Raw genomic sequence first — 13770 nt, 5'->3', positions numbered from 1 at the left:
TTCAGCAAAACGATCAGAACGTTGATCCCTAGCAAGGCATGCTGAAACACAAACAAATCTGAACAAAAAACGTACTGAAGACGATCCTCTTTTTTATGCTTCATATTTATATTTTTTATATTTTTTGGTCAGCTTCCAGACATTCCAGAGCGAGATTCGGATTCTGCTATGGAATATTTAAATTTCAGAAGATATTTTTCACTTCCTTTCTGTACAAGACCAATAAACTTTGTGCAAAAAACAAAACCCCCAAAAAACTGGCATTGAAGCACCAACGCTACCAAAAAGCTCTAACAGTCTAACAAGAATACGACTACAAACAATAACAAACAACAACAAAATCCGCATTTACAACAGGTTTGTCTTCTCTTCCTATCAGCACGATCACAATGATCACCAGCACAGGGTAAAAGAAGAAGAAGAAGCCTTTACGGCAAGGTTGCCCATCTTCCACCCCTATCTTGCTTGGGGGGGGGGGGGGGGGGTAGTAGGATAAGCGGGGGGCTTCGTGTAAGGTTTTCACTTAAAAGTCTCATCAATAAACGGAGTAAAGCGGATGGGACGGACGGGCGGAAAAAGGAAGAATGCTGCAAAGCCGAGCTCCAAATAGTCCGTTTTTTTTTCGACTGCTTTTCGAGAAGTTATTCTTCCCACTCGGCGTATGCAAAATGGTTGTCTTTGCCCGGTTCCAACGCATGCGAGAATACGTTGACACCCATACTGTCACAGCCGCCCGGAGGAGGTTGGTTTCGTGGTTTTTTGTTTTGTTATTCTTTCTTTTTTTTTTTTAATTGATCTTGAACCGTTTGAAGGAAGATGCAAATTAGCTCGATCGTGTCTCACTTCAGCTCATGCGTGTTCGTGCTCTATCTTTATGGTTTTCTTTTTTGTTGGGAGGGGGGGCGGGAGGGATTTTCGGCGTTTTTTGACCCACACTCTTCCCACCAGCAGCGTTGAAGATGTGCGGGAAAAAGCTAGACTGAGAGCCCACTATCAACATCACTTTTACACACACACACACACACACACACACACACACACACACACACACACACACACACACACACACACACACACACACACGCACACATCTAACCTCATATCAGTAGAGCTGGTCTGAAAGCCTGTTGGAAATTGAGAATTTCAGGAGAAGGGAGCGCTTCATATAAAGCCATCTACCGTTGACAGAGCGTTCTATCGTTTCGGTTTACTGCACTGGATAAGGTGGGTTGTGTGTCCGCGTTCGTCCGCTCGTTTTGGCTGCTGTTGTAGTGTGCTGTTTCCCTTACCGAGTGCGTTTCCGATTTTACAGTATCCCACAGACGATGAAGGTTGCCCTTTGCCTGCTTGCCGTGGTGGCCGTCGGCCTGGCCAGGCCACAAAACGTTAAAGAGGACTGGGACCATGTGTACCAGGTCGCCCTGCAGCGGGGCTACATCCGGCCGGACGAGCCCCTGCTGACCGGACCGGTGCCGGTCCCGCTCGTCAACCAGCTCGAGAACGTCCCGTTTGATCAGCCCGTTGCGATCAACCAGTTCGTCCAGCTGGTCCCGAACGCGCCCGAGGTGTTCCCGCCGCTGCAGCGCAGCGTGGATGACGCGCTCGTCCGTGCCAGAAATACTCCCCTAACCCCGCAGGACCGAGTGTTTTAGTCTTGCAAGGATAGCTGACATCTGCAAACCGTTACCAGGACAACGAGATGAACCAATTCAACTGAATTAAGCAGCATTACACACACAACTCACCCGCTCACCATCGTGCAATGGTGTGCGCTGTGTTGGTGTGTGTGCCTAACGTGTGGATATTACTATTCTTAAGAGCATTAGAACTATAAATTGCTGGCTTCTTCTACGGACTACTTCCGGTACAAAAGAGAGAGAGAGAGAGAGAGAGAAAGAGAGGAGAAAAAACAAAACCAAGTGAAGCCGAACTCAAGGACCCAATGCACCTCTCTGGAAAACATCTTGCGCAGGGCGCATTCTAGTGCAACGACATCTCGGTACGAGCGCGCCGCTGGGCTGTGCGTTTGGGCTTTGGTCGTTATGTTATGTTCACTGGATAGCATCAAAGATAGTGTATACTAGCAGGGAAAATAAATGTATTTTAGTTGTTACTGTACGTCGATCGTGTTTTGTATGTCTCCTTCCACCACTACGCTCCGAACTCCGAACGAACTGCCTGTTTGGGTGGAACATCTTTTGATATTCGAATTTCAATGACGCTTTAGCTCGTCTCATGGACGCGCAAGATAATGGCGCTGAATGGTTCCTAAACGTCGTCAGCATCCTATTGTGGTGGTTGCTCTTCAGCTTCATCAGCCACTTTTAGCCTCAACAACAGCGATCTATGCCTCAAGTTGTGGCACTCATTATGGACGATGGCGGCATCCTTAAGTCGGACAGCACATATTTTCACCTGTATTATGATTTTCAGGCTTCCTGGACAGCTGTTTAAACCTTTTTTCGCATGCTTTTGAGAATACTCTTTAGTTATGCTCCTGCAAGAAGAAAAAAAATCAGGCCAATATCTTAGAAATCTCGGAAAACGGCATAAAATTAACGTCCCCTGAAAGTGGAACAGTATCTATTCCTTTAAAAAAGACGGCCTAGCTTGCAAATATTGGCCAAAATTCGACAGCAATGTTTGTCAACATCTTGCATTTGTACTTTGTGTGTCTATAAAGAACATCTAAGAATAGAATACAAGTTCCGAAAATTAGTAAAGTGATTATTTCTTGGTTTATCATGAGTTTTTTTTAGATATCGGCCAGATTGTTGGAACTAGTATCGTCAAAAAGGATCCTGATCCATATGTGAAAGCGATATTCCAATACGTGGTTTGAGCAACTATCCAGGAAGTTAGCAAAAATTAGGGATAATGCATAATAACAATCAGGGGCATAACTTGAGCGTGCCACCGCTGTATGTTCCTAAGCTAAATATATCACAATAGCGTTTTCTTGTTACAATCCACCAAAGGAAATGATGATCAAGATTTGAATACCTTTCGAACGAAGGTCTTTACTATGCAAACTTAAACAGTCAAAAGAGGGGTAGAATAAACAAAACTAACTGTAATGCCTGTATAAAGAAAGAAAAGCATATTTTAAAATGCAAAGCTCAAGCAACGGTTTACAAACATTTCCTGAAAGAATACAATTTATAGAAAAAAGAAGAGGAAGCAAGATCACAAAAGCTCTCATCTTATGGAAAACATTTCCAAGCTTTAGGACCAAGAAGTAAACAACGAACCAGCTGAGCGAACCGTTTATGGCATGCTGAGATGAAGACGATTTAGAACAACCGTCTGTACTAAAACCGACTTCGCACACCACGCATTCTTGATCACGTTCTGATTCTGATTGAATGACTAGGAAAAGTACTTCCTGAAGGATTCAATGCACATTGTCTTCGGCCTATCGCGTGTCGTTTATCACTCTTTCTCTGAATTTGTACTTCTTGAACGTATTTTCCCAACAGCGCATCAATCTCGCAACCCATGCGAATCTTGCTAATTTGCCGGCTTTTCCATGTCATCCTCCACGGTGGCAACCGCTGCAAACAGCTACCGTGTTGCTTGGATTAAACAATCATCGATCAAAACGAAAAGCTTTAAAAAAAACCCTATACACAACTTGTTAAATTTGACACTTAAACATCAATGCCATCGATCATCCGCTGGTGGCAATTTAGCACCATCTCTCTCCGGTGTTGGTCTCTCCGGGCAGGCAATATAATCCCCTCTGGAGGAAACCTGTTCCAGGAGCTAAAGTGTAGTATGATTCATGAAAGTGAACCTTCCATCTTGAGGAGGAGAGCTTTGCGCGATTGTTTCTTAGGATTTGCTCAAGCAGGAAATGTAGCGCCGTCGAAAGCTTCTTAACGTGCTCTTGCAGTTAAAGTTACTATGGAGGTGCTCTTCCAATAATCTAATTTTATTGGTTGTTGGACCTTCTTTTTTTCTTTCCAACAGCAATGAAGAACGAATCGGGTATTACAGCAAAAGAGGCTCACAACTTCGTTTCGTTTCCCAAAACCTGTGAGGCTCTAAGGCAAACGATCATTAGCATCGAAATGGGTCGTAGAAGAAGCGAGGGACGAGACAGGCGTGCGCGATGCGACGAAGGTGTCTCATCTGATGAAATGGGGGAAGAAAAAACAAAACCACAAACATAAATATTCATCCCCCTTCGGCCAGCAAGCAAGAAAGCCTGTGGAGCATCCAGCACATCAACACGACGACGACGGGCAGCACCGGCTGGCGGGTAGCACTAGGGATAGCACCCTCCACCAAGCCACCAGGCTAGCGTGCAGACACGATCGGCTGGAACACCCCCCCCTCCCCCCTCGCACATAGTAGCGCGCATCGGGGTGGGGATGGTAGATATAAAACCGAACGTACCGTTGGCGCCAACACTTTAATCGTTGCCCGGCACCGTGCGCCATCACAACCAGCATATCCGTCGCTCGCTCTATCGCTACGATCCGTAGGACTTTCCCAATTTCAGGTACGTATCGGTTTTCGGGGAGGCTCGGTTTGGGTCAGCACCGCTTCAGTGTTTGGGGGGATAACGTTTAAGTGGCGACTGGACACAAACCAAAGGTGAAGTTTGCATCAGTGCTAACCCGGACAGTGTGCTGCATTTTGCTTGGTCCGGAAAGTTGATTAATGGACGGTTGTTTTTTTTTGTCTGATGTGAGCCCGAGGGGAGGGCTGAGCGCAAAAATCAACCTAAGCGTAATGCCGCACGGATCGACGCGGCAGTTCGTGCCGTTTCCCGCAAGAAAGCTCAATGCCATCGAAAGTGAAATTGTTAACCGCGTTCAAGGAAGGGGAATCATGGGAGTTGGGGTTGAACCAGCCTGAGGTTAGTGTGAGCAATGGAACGGCCGAGAAGCCGGACAGCAAAACGAAAAGCAAAAGGAGCCTGTGACGGCCACTCTGTCACGATCGCGAGATGAAAGGAGCCAGAAAAACACTCACCAACCTGGTACAGAAGGGCAAAGACGGCCGGACGGGTCGCGATCGCCGAAGGAAACACACAGGTTTTTCGGAGTCTCTCGGTGTGTGCTTGAATGTGTGTGTGTGTGTGTCGGTGTGTGCTGGTGCCTCTTGTTTTTTTTTGTAACCGATGATCAGCAAGTTGTGCGATGACTTCCCAAGCGGGTCTCGAACGCTCGATTACGAAACACGCTGTTGTTGGCGTCTCACCCGCAAAGTTGTTCGATCACCCAACACAGCTCGGGTGTTTCGGTGCAGCCCGGCGGGGATGATCAGTTTCCTTCGAAGAACCCTTCATTCGTAGATCTTGTCCTCAAGGGGAGGGGGGGGGGTTGTTCATCTCATTAAGCGAATTTTGAAGAAGCGAGCAGTAAGAAAAACACAGTCATTAACTCCAACCCTTCATTTCCCAATGCTTTGGGCTCAACTCCACAGGTCTCACCATGAAGGTTGCTATCTGCCTGTTCGCCCTCGTCGCCCTGGCCGTGGCCGCGCCCCAGCGCGACGGTGGCGCCCTGACCGATGAAGCCATCCGGCAGGCCCAGTCCCAGCAGCTGATCCCGCAGGACGCCCAGATCCAGGGCGTGCAGCAGGGCATTCAGGTGGCCGCCCTCGAGTCCGTCCCCGGCAGCCAGCGCGTCGATCTGTTCCAGCTGCTCGGCGATCAGGTGCCGCGTGAAGTCATCACCAACCTGCAGTCGCAGGTCGATCAGGTCGGCCAGGTCTAATCTCCAATCGGTCCCAACCTTTCCGTCCACCCTTGTTTTCGTCCCTTCCCCAAAACGGATGATTCGACGGGTGTTAACGCCGTCGGATCTCGTTGGAAGCGACGAAGACGCAATGTTCTAACTGCCTGAAGTGCTGGCTATTCTTCCACGAAGGTGCCACCTACAAAGCTGCCTAATGTTTAAGACACACTGTTCTGTACCGACAGAATGGGCGTGTGTGTGCGTGCTGGCGTGCGTGCGTGTTTGTTTTTTTTTATTATGTTACAAATGTTGACTTTTTAAACTTAATTAGCGAGAACCAGAGAGAAGGAAAAATGACATACAAGAGAGAGATAGAGAGAAAAGAGAGAGATAGGAATGCGTCAACAGCCCTAGAGGGTGAGGAAGATGTACAAAAGGGATGCGAAAAATCAAGATGAAACAATAATAACAACACCGTTCAAACAAACTTTCAATGTGTTTTTTGTTTTTCTGAGGGGGAAGCAATGGAAAATGAGGAAGAAGAGATGGTATTGTGCAAGCATTTGGCAGAAACATTACGTGATCGTACGGGGGCTATTTACGGATGATTCGAGACGATGCAAACATTGGTCCATTTGCACATGCGACCGGTACTTCAAATAGGACCTTGAACATGTCCAACTGACCGTTACTGAACAAACAGGAACCCCTCGTCCGTCAGCGGATGTCCAAGATCTTCACACTGGTGAACTTGACCAAGGAGGAAGATTTAATATCTGGTTTTGTTTCGAGAGGTCCCATTAGCTAAAACGTTAGCACCGCCATGTCTTGCCGACGACGCTCGAATCCCTGTTCGGTGTGTTCCTGTAACTACTTTGTCTCCTATTCCATAGATCGTTAAGAACGTCTATTAGACGCTGTTGGAGATCATAAAACGGGAACACAGCTTCCAAGAAGTGTCACCGTGTGGTCACCATTTTCTAAACCACCAACCGCCTCTTTTCTTTGCCCCTCTTTTATGATGACACTTTTCGGTCTTGAACGCACCATTTATAGCGCTCAACAATCCATAAATCTTATCGCGCTTTTGTCGCTTAGCGATGGTTTGTTGCGGAGCGTTTAGGCTCGTTACTGTGGTTCGCGTTGCTGGGAAACCACAGCTTGAAGAAGCTGGAACACTTGAAACGTTGGAAAACGCTATTGACAAACGCACAGCTCGTTTGGATGTCGCAAAAGTGGTTGTGTCTTCACATTGGAACGAACCCACACTTACGGTATGTTGCAATACGGGACTCGTCACCTTTTTTTTTGCAAACTATGTTTCCTTCTGCTCGGCGTTCATTTCCGTATCTTCAATCTACTGGCCCCCCCCCCCCCCATTCGATTGCTCGACCTTAAACTCTTAGTTTAGCTCCACTAACACGATTACAAACGACACACTAATTTGCATTACATTAGTGGCGAAATTCCCCCGGGAGCAAGCTAGCTCTAACCTTTAGCTATGCATGATCGCTTATCAGCAGGGGTGTCAAAGTGATCGCACATGCTGCAAGAGGCGATGGCACAGGCTGCATGGGAAGAAAGATCACTTTCATCAAATTATCAGCATTTATCGGGAAACATAGAATCAGTTTTAGATGCAAGATACTAATTTCTATTTCGAATGCCGTAAAATCCTCCATGCGAGGAGAGCAAGGTCCTATTCAGCGGAAACATTCGTTCGCCACTTTCTATCACTCTTTTCGGGTGATGGTGGGTTGATTGCTTGCGCTGATGCTGGCCTTGCGATGCTACCTCAACCACGTTGACACGTTGGTGGTTGGCCAGAAATGGGGCAGGGGGGGGGGGGGGTGGTAGTCTTATTTTTGGAGAGACAGAAGCTCAATGGGTTCAACCAAATTACCATAATATCTTCGGTCGATCCAAGCCAAGGGCAGCTCGATCGGCCACCAAAGTTCCTCGCCACCATTTCCTCACCTTCACGCACCAGGCTTTGCTCCAGGTCAAAATCGGCTCCACACACCTTTCACACGGTGTGGCAGATCGATGAAACTAAAAGTTTTTTTTTTTTTTTACTGGATCGCTAAGCAGCGCTCGATCGACCTACTCGATCACTTTTACATTCGGTAAGCGCCAAAGTGCTTCGCACCAAAGGTGATGGCTTTCCCCTTGGCCATGGCCAACGACCAGATTGTTCGGTGGTAGAATCGAACCAGCCGAATCAGCAGACCTCTAACGGCAGCATCTTCTGCTGCATGACGTGGTGGGCCACACGCTGGGTGCAATATTTTATGCTAATTAGATTTCTATCCAAATGGTTCGTGCAAAGTCAAGGGAACGGCATTCAGGCGGGGGTGGGGTGGTGCCATTGGTTCAAATTCGTTCTTTTCGTGGTAGCGAGCGCGCATTTGGGAGATGGTACTGCCGGAGAAGCCGGGTCGGCGATAGCAATGAGCGACCGGCATATGGTGGATCCGGTTTGAAGAAGTTGTTTTTGTGAAATAAGATCTAGTTTGTATGCTAATATTGAATCGATTTAATGGTGTATAGATCTTCCAGAAGTGATCTTTTTTTTTGTGTGGAGAAATGTGTTAACTGTTGGAGCATTATTTAAGCTCCGCTTAACTTATGGTCTACCCTCTTCGATCAGGTATCTTTATAGTTTTAAAATGATTATCGGATTATTGTCGTTCAAAATTACATTAAAATTGAACCAGACCCGGCCATGTGAGGATCGGTAACACTTTTCATTTCATTCAACACCAGAGTTTTGAACTAAAGCTCGGTAATTTTATACAGGATATTAAGCATATTTAAATCATTAGATCATGAAATAACGCTTTAGAATGATGAACATTTCAAACCATGTAAAATCATCCTTGAATTTAAAGTTTGGTAAATTACAGTTCAAATAAACCGTTTTCCCTTTCGTTTGCCTGCTTTGTCATCCAGCCGACTGTTGGAGGGCTGCTAAATTTCAAGAACTGAACCTGTTTATACGCTCGCACGAAAATCAGACGGAAAAGGTGGAGAGGGGGGAGGGCTATTTTGACAACACAATAAAAAACACACAAAATTCGCAACCAAAATCGTGTCGCAAGGTGCAATTCGCAATTTAATTGTGCAAAATTTGCCGTAAGTAGCCAGTGCGTATGGCGACCAAGTGCAGTCGTTGGTGTTAAATACTCTCTTAGTGAAAACGATCTCGCTCGATACGTTGTTTTCCAAAAGCCTTTCACATACCTGAACACACACACACACGTCTCGCGGATTGTTAGCACGAGCAGCAACAGCAGCCACAAAACAATCGATACCAGCATTGCCTGTGTGTGGTGGCGTGTTCGTTTGGTGTGTCACAGTGTGTAACGCGCCTGCTTGCCTGCCCCGCACTCGGAACTAGGAACTAATCACGGGCCAGCACCACCACCAGTGGAGTCTATGCTATGTTGCATAGCGTTGGCAGAATCCCGCTAGCGAACTATCTGCGTTGCTGCACGTCGTCGTCCACCGGACATCTGCGCAAAGTACCCCGTGCCGGCGGCAGTCTCGGGAGCAGCCCGCTCGGTCTGCACACACCGTCGGTTGACTGCTGCTCGTTTTCCGCCAGCTCCCCGCTACTGCTCCACCACCCGCTTCCTTCTCCACCGGCCTCACCACAGCATCAACCTTCCCCCCATCATCCGCTAGCATCATCAACGCAAGTACGGTAAGACCTTCCCATACCCCAATGCCTACTGCGCCAGCAGCCGTGTGTGTCTGATTGACGTGACGGCTATCGATTTTTCATGCCTAATCTTAACTGCTTGTCCCTTTCTTTTTGTTTTTTATCTTGCCCTCCCTCGTCCCGTGATCGGGCCGAAACTAATCAACACACACTCACACGAAAACTATGACGAAAATGGGGCACTACTTGATGGCATTATGCAACGCGCTGCTGCACTCACATCGTCGCCACAGCTCCTGCTCGAACCATTCGAAAGCACCACCCCAGTCGGGCCAGGCAACAATGGCGGCCAACTCGAGCGGTACGGAACCAAAGTTTACCAACCGATTGAAGCAGGAGAAATCGCCCTACCTGCTACAGCACGCTCACAATCCGGTAGAATGGTACCCGTGGGGCGAGGAGGCGATCCAGCGGGCACGAGCGGAAAACAAGCTCATCTTCCTGTCGGTCGGCTACAGCACCTGCCACTGGTGCCACGTGATGGAGAAGGAGTCGTTCGAGAACGAGGAGGTGGCCAAAATCATGAACGAACACTTCATCAACATCAAGGTGGACCGGGAAGAGCGGCCGGACATTGACAAGCTGTACATGATGTTCATTCTGCTGATTAATGGTTCGGGCGGGTGGCCCATGTCGGTGTGGCTAACGCCGGATCTGGCCCCCGTGACGGGAGGGACGTACTTTCCGCCGAACGATCGGTGGGGCATGCCCGGCTTCACGACCGTACTGACGAAGCTGGCCAGCAAGTGGTCCACGGATAAGGACGATCTCGTGACGACGGGCCGGTCGGTGATTGAGGCGATCCGGCGCAACGTCGATCACAAGCGGGCGGATGAGGTGGAAGATGCGACCAACATGGAAACGCTGGAAGCGAAGTTCAGGCAGGCGGTCAACATGTACCAGCGCAATTACGATATGGTTTGGGGTGGTTCACTCGGTGCGCCAAAGTTCCCGGAAGCGTCCAAGCTGAACCTAATGTTCCACCTGCACGTGCAGGAACCGAAGCACAAGGTGCTGGGAGTGGTGCTGAACACGCTGGACAAGATGGCCGCTGGTGGCATACACGACCACGTGTTCGGTGGCTTCGCGCGCTACTCCGTGGACAAGAAGTGGCACGTGCCACACTTCGAGAAGATGCTGTACGATCAGGGCCAGCTGCTGTCCCTGTACGCCAACGGGTACCGGTTGACCAAGAAGCCCTCCTATCTGGCGGTGGCGGACGCCATCTATCGATACCTTTGCAAGGACCTGCGCCATCCGGCTGGCGGTTTTTACAGCGGAGAGGATGCCGATTCGCTACCGACGGCGGAGAGTGAGGAAAAGATCGAGGGTGCCTTTTACGCGTGGACGTACGATGAAGTGAAGGAGCTATTGGGCGCGAATGGGGAGAAGTTTGGCGAACTGGGCGGCGTTGATCCGGTGGCCGTGTATGCTGCGCACTACGACGTGAAGGAGGAGGGCAACGTGAAACCGAGCAGCGATCCGCACGGACATCTGCTCGGGAAGAACATCCTGATCGTGTACGGTTCGGTGCGGGAGACGGCGGAGAAGTTCAACACGACGGTGGAAATCGTCGAGCGTATCCTGAAGACGGGCAATGAGCTGCTGCACGAGGTGCGCGATAAGCGACCGAGGCCACATCTGGACACGAAGATACTGTGCGCCTGGAACGGGCTCGTGCTTTCCGGGCTGTCGCAGCTGGCTTGCGTGAAGGATGCACCGGGAAGGAGCGAGTATCTGGCGACGGCGGAAGCGCTGGTGAAGTTCATTCGAGCGAATCTGTACGATGTGCAGGCGAGAAAGCTGTTGCGATCGTGCTACGGTGGGGCAGAAGAGTCGTTGGCTTCGTAAGTTGAATTATTCGCAAATTCGAGGATGAAATTTCACTGGTTTGCCCGGTTCTTTTAGTGAGCGTCCCATTTACGGATTCATCGACGATTATGCCTTCCTGATCAAGGGACTGATCGATTACTACGTGGCATCGTTGGACGAGCACGCTCTGCACTGGGCGAAGGAGCTACAGGACATCCAGGATGAGCTGTTCTGGGACACGAAGCACGGGGCTTACTTCTACTCGGAGGCCAACTCTCCAAACGTGGCCGTTCGATTGAAGGAAGGTATGAATCGCCTCAGACAGTTCCGCACTGAATCGGAATTAATCGATTATTCTCTCTCCCCCTTCAGATCACGATGGTGCCGAACCGTGCGGTAACAGTGTTGCCGCCCACAACCTACTCCTCCTGAGCGACTATTTCGAGGAGGAGCGGCTGAAAGAGAAAGCACGCACGCTGTTTGACTATTTCGCACACACGGCCCACTTCGGGTACGTGCTGCCGGAGATGATGTCAGCCGCACTGCTCGAAGAGCAGGGCCGCAACACGCTGATTGTCGTCGGTCCGGAAAGCCCCGAAGCAACCGCCCTGGTCGATGGGGTGCGCGAGTTCTACATCCCCGGCATGATCATCGTGCAGCTGAAGATCGATCAGCCGGCGCACATCGTGCGGCGGCGCAAATCGCTCGACAACTTCAAGATGGTGAAGAACATGCCGACGGCCTACATTTGCCACAACAAGGTGTGCCATCTGCCGGTGACGGAACCGGAGCGGCTAACGGAAGAGTTCCAGCCGCGGTACACCTTCCACTACCAGGAGTACGAGAACTGATTTTTCGAGGCCTAAGGTTTTCCAAAAAAAAAAAAAGGACGTGAGTGCCGACCGTGCCGACCCATTGTATGGGGGGGGGGATGGCATGGGCGGAGCGGACTTTAGCTGGAAGACTGGTGGCCGCCGCAAGGGATTCGAAATCAAGAGACACACAGGCACACACAGCCATGATATGATGGAACGCGAAAATGAGGACAATTGGTTTTATAAACGGAAAAAAATACGTGATGAAAGCGGATGAGTCGGGCGTCGAATATCAATCGAATCGGATCGATCAGGATGAACGATCGAATATAGCAGGGAAAGGAAAGGGTGGAGTAATAGATGAAGATAAGTTCTCTCCACTTATGTTAAGCATTGGGGCACTATTTCGACCGCCAAAAGACAGCCTCGAGACGCTGCATCACCTAATACGAGCAAAGCTTAGCTGCGTTTTTCGCGTTTTTTCCGTTGCTCGAGTTCTCGTTTTGTGTGTTACACGCTGACGACGACGGTTCACTATTATCCCTTGTGTACGCGCTTTGTAATCAAACGAACCACTCATAATTGCGCCATCGGTTATAAACCGAGTAGAGTTCGCATTCCGTTTAGTGCCGTTGCGTTTCAACCCAGCCTCCCCACCCTAGCACAGCAGGAGAAAAGGAGCCGGAGGAACGGCAAACGGTTGTTGTGTTGTTTTTCGGTGCTCGATCGTGTTCGCGCCTATATTTGTTGTTGACGTTGATAATTTATTTGCTCAATTGGTAGCAGCGTGTTTAAGTTTAGTTTTCTGACCGTGCATATTGTTGCTTATTTGTGTGTTGCGTTGTCGCGCTTGTCGTGGAGTGGAGTCGCAGCATTTAGAGAGTGTACACGGAATCAAAATGTTCACAATTAGATACGATCGAAGGGCAAGGGGGAAGGAGAAAACTTGTTAGCAAACAAGAAGCAAAACAAAAACGTACCGCACACATAATTCTATAGTAGATTGCGATCGCGCATAGATTGTAGGAATCGTGTATTTCGATTTTTTATAGAGCGTTTCTCGCCCATGATATGCCGATATGCTAATAATACACAGCGCGATATATCTTATTAAAGGAATCCGATTTTACTGAACTGAAGAAAAAACGAACAGTCCCTTCCTTCGAACGGTTTTATAAGAAGTAGCGATTCCATTTGTTTTTCAAAACAGATCGATTTCAAGTAATTAGAAAGAGCTTTATAGAAAAAAGATACATATATATGTAGAGAGATAACTAGCTACACAGAGCATCACAATGGTTTAGCGTGTGTGTGCGTCTGTGTGTGTTTTTTAAACCCTTCTGAATCACATAATCAAAACTACAGATCAAATACTTTTGATTGCTTCAAACCCCATAAGCACACAGAGCCCAAGAATCTCAGCAAGAACCAAGCACATACAACAGTACAGACAGTTCCGTAGTGATGCGTTTTTAATCGTTTTTTACCGAATTTAGTGCTCAAAGACGTAACGAATGTGGCAAACGGAGATGGGGGGAAGGAGAGAAGTTAATAGACGAAAAAGAGAGATATCTTCCACAAGCGTTTCGTTTGTGCGAACCGTTTGAATGTATCGAGCGAGTGAGTGTGAGCGTCGATAGATCGTTTTACCAGTAAAAGTAAAATACGAAACAACCCAGTCAAACAACACCACGCGCGCTATTGATATTAAGCGTTTTTATCTAGTTTT

General features: G+C 48.5%; 3 protein-coding genes across 5 annotated transcripts; all 3 read left to right on the top strand.

Annotated features, from left to right (window-relative positions):
* Nucleotides 1-1109: 1109 nt before the first annotated feature.
* Nucleotides 1110-2118, top strand: LOC121597585. The gene is made up of 2 exons (XM_041923440.1): nucleotides 1110-1224; nucleotides 1313-2118. Exon 2 carries the CDS (start codon nucleotides 1326-1328, stop codon nucleotides 1650-1652), a length of 327 nt encoding a protein of 108 aa, XP_041779374.1. The 5' UTR covers nucleotides 1110-1224; nucleotides 1313-1325; the 3' UTR covers nucleotides 1653-2118.
* Nucleotides 2119-4396: 2278 nt separating this feature from the next.
* On the top strand, nucleotides 4397-6177 carry LOC121597541. The gene is made up of 2 exons (XM_041923364.1): nucleotides 4397-4507; nucleotides 5437-6177. Exon 2 carries the CDS (start codon nucleotides 5445-5447, stop codon nucleotides 5727-5729), a length of 285 nt encoding a protein of 94 aa, XP_041779298.1. The 5' UTR covers nucleotides 4397-4507; nucleotides 5437-5444; the 3' UTR covers nucleotides 5730-6177.
* A 2544-nt stretch (nucleotides 6178-8721) lies between these two features.
* Nucleotides 8722-12315, top strand: LOC121598041 (spermatogenesis-associated protein 20). Of its 3 annotated transcripts, XM_041924539.1 has the most exons (5): nucleotides 8729-8825; nucleotides 8922-9396; nucleotides 9648-11261; nucleotides 11323-11531; nucleotides 11599-12315. In XM_041924539.1, exons 2-5 carry the CDS (start codon nucleotides 9134-9136, stop codon nucleotides 12075-12077), a joined length of 2565 nt encoding a protein of 854 aa, XP_041780473.1. In that variant the 5' UTR covers nucleotides 8729-8825; nucleotides 8922-9133; the 3' UTR covers nucleotides 12078-12315. The 3 variants fall into 3 exon arrangements, with proteins under 3 accessions (XP_041780472.1, XP_041780473.1, XP_041780474.1); XM_041924538.1 differs by having other exon boundaries at nucleotides 8722-9396; XM_041924540.1 differs by lacking the exon at nucleotides 8729-8825 and having other exon boundaries at nucleotides 9301-9391.
* Nucleotides 12316-13770: the final 1455 nt, after the last annotated feature.

The sequence above is a fragment of the Anopheles merus genome, chromosome 3R (assembly GCF_017562075.2).
Source record: "Anopheles merus strain MAF chromosome 3R, AmerM5.1, whole genome shotgun sequence".
Lineage (NCBI taxonomy): Eukaryota > Metazoa > Arthropoda > Insecta > Diptera > Culicidae > Anopheles > Anopheles merus.
The sequence above is the reverse complement of the archived record's forward strand: the minus strand, read 5'-3'. Positions and strand labels throughout refer to the sequence as shown.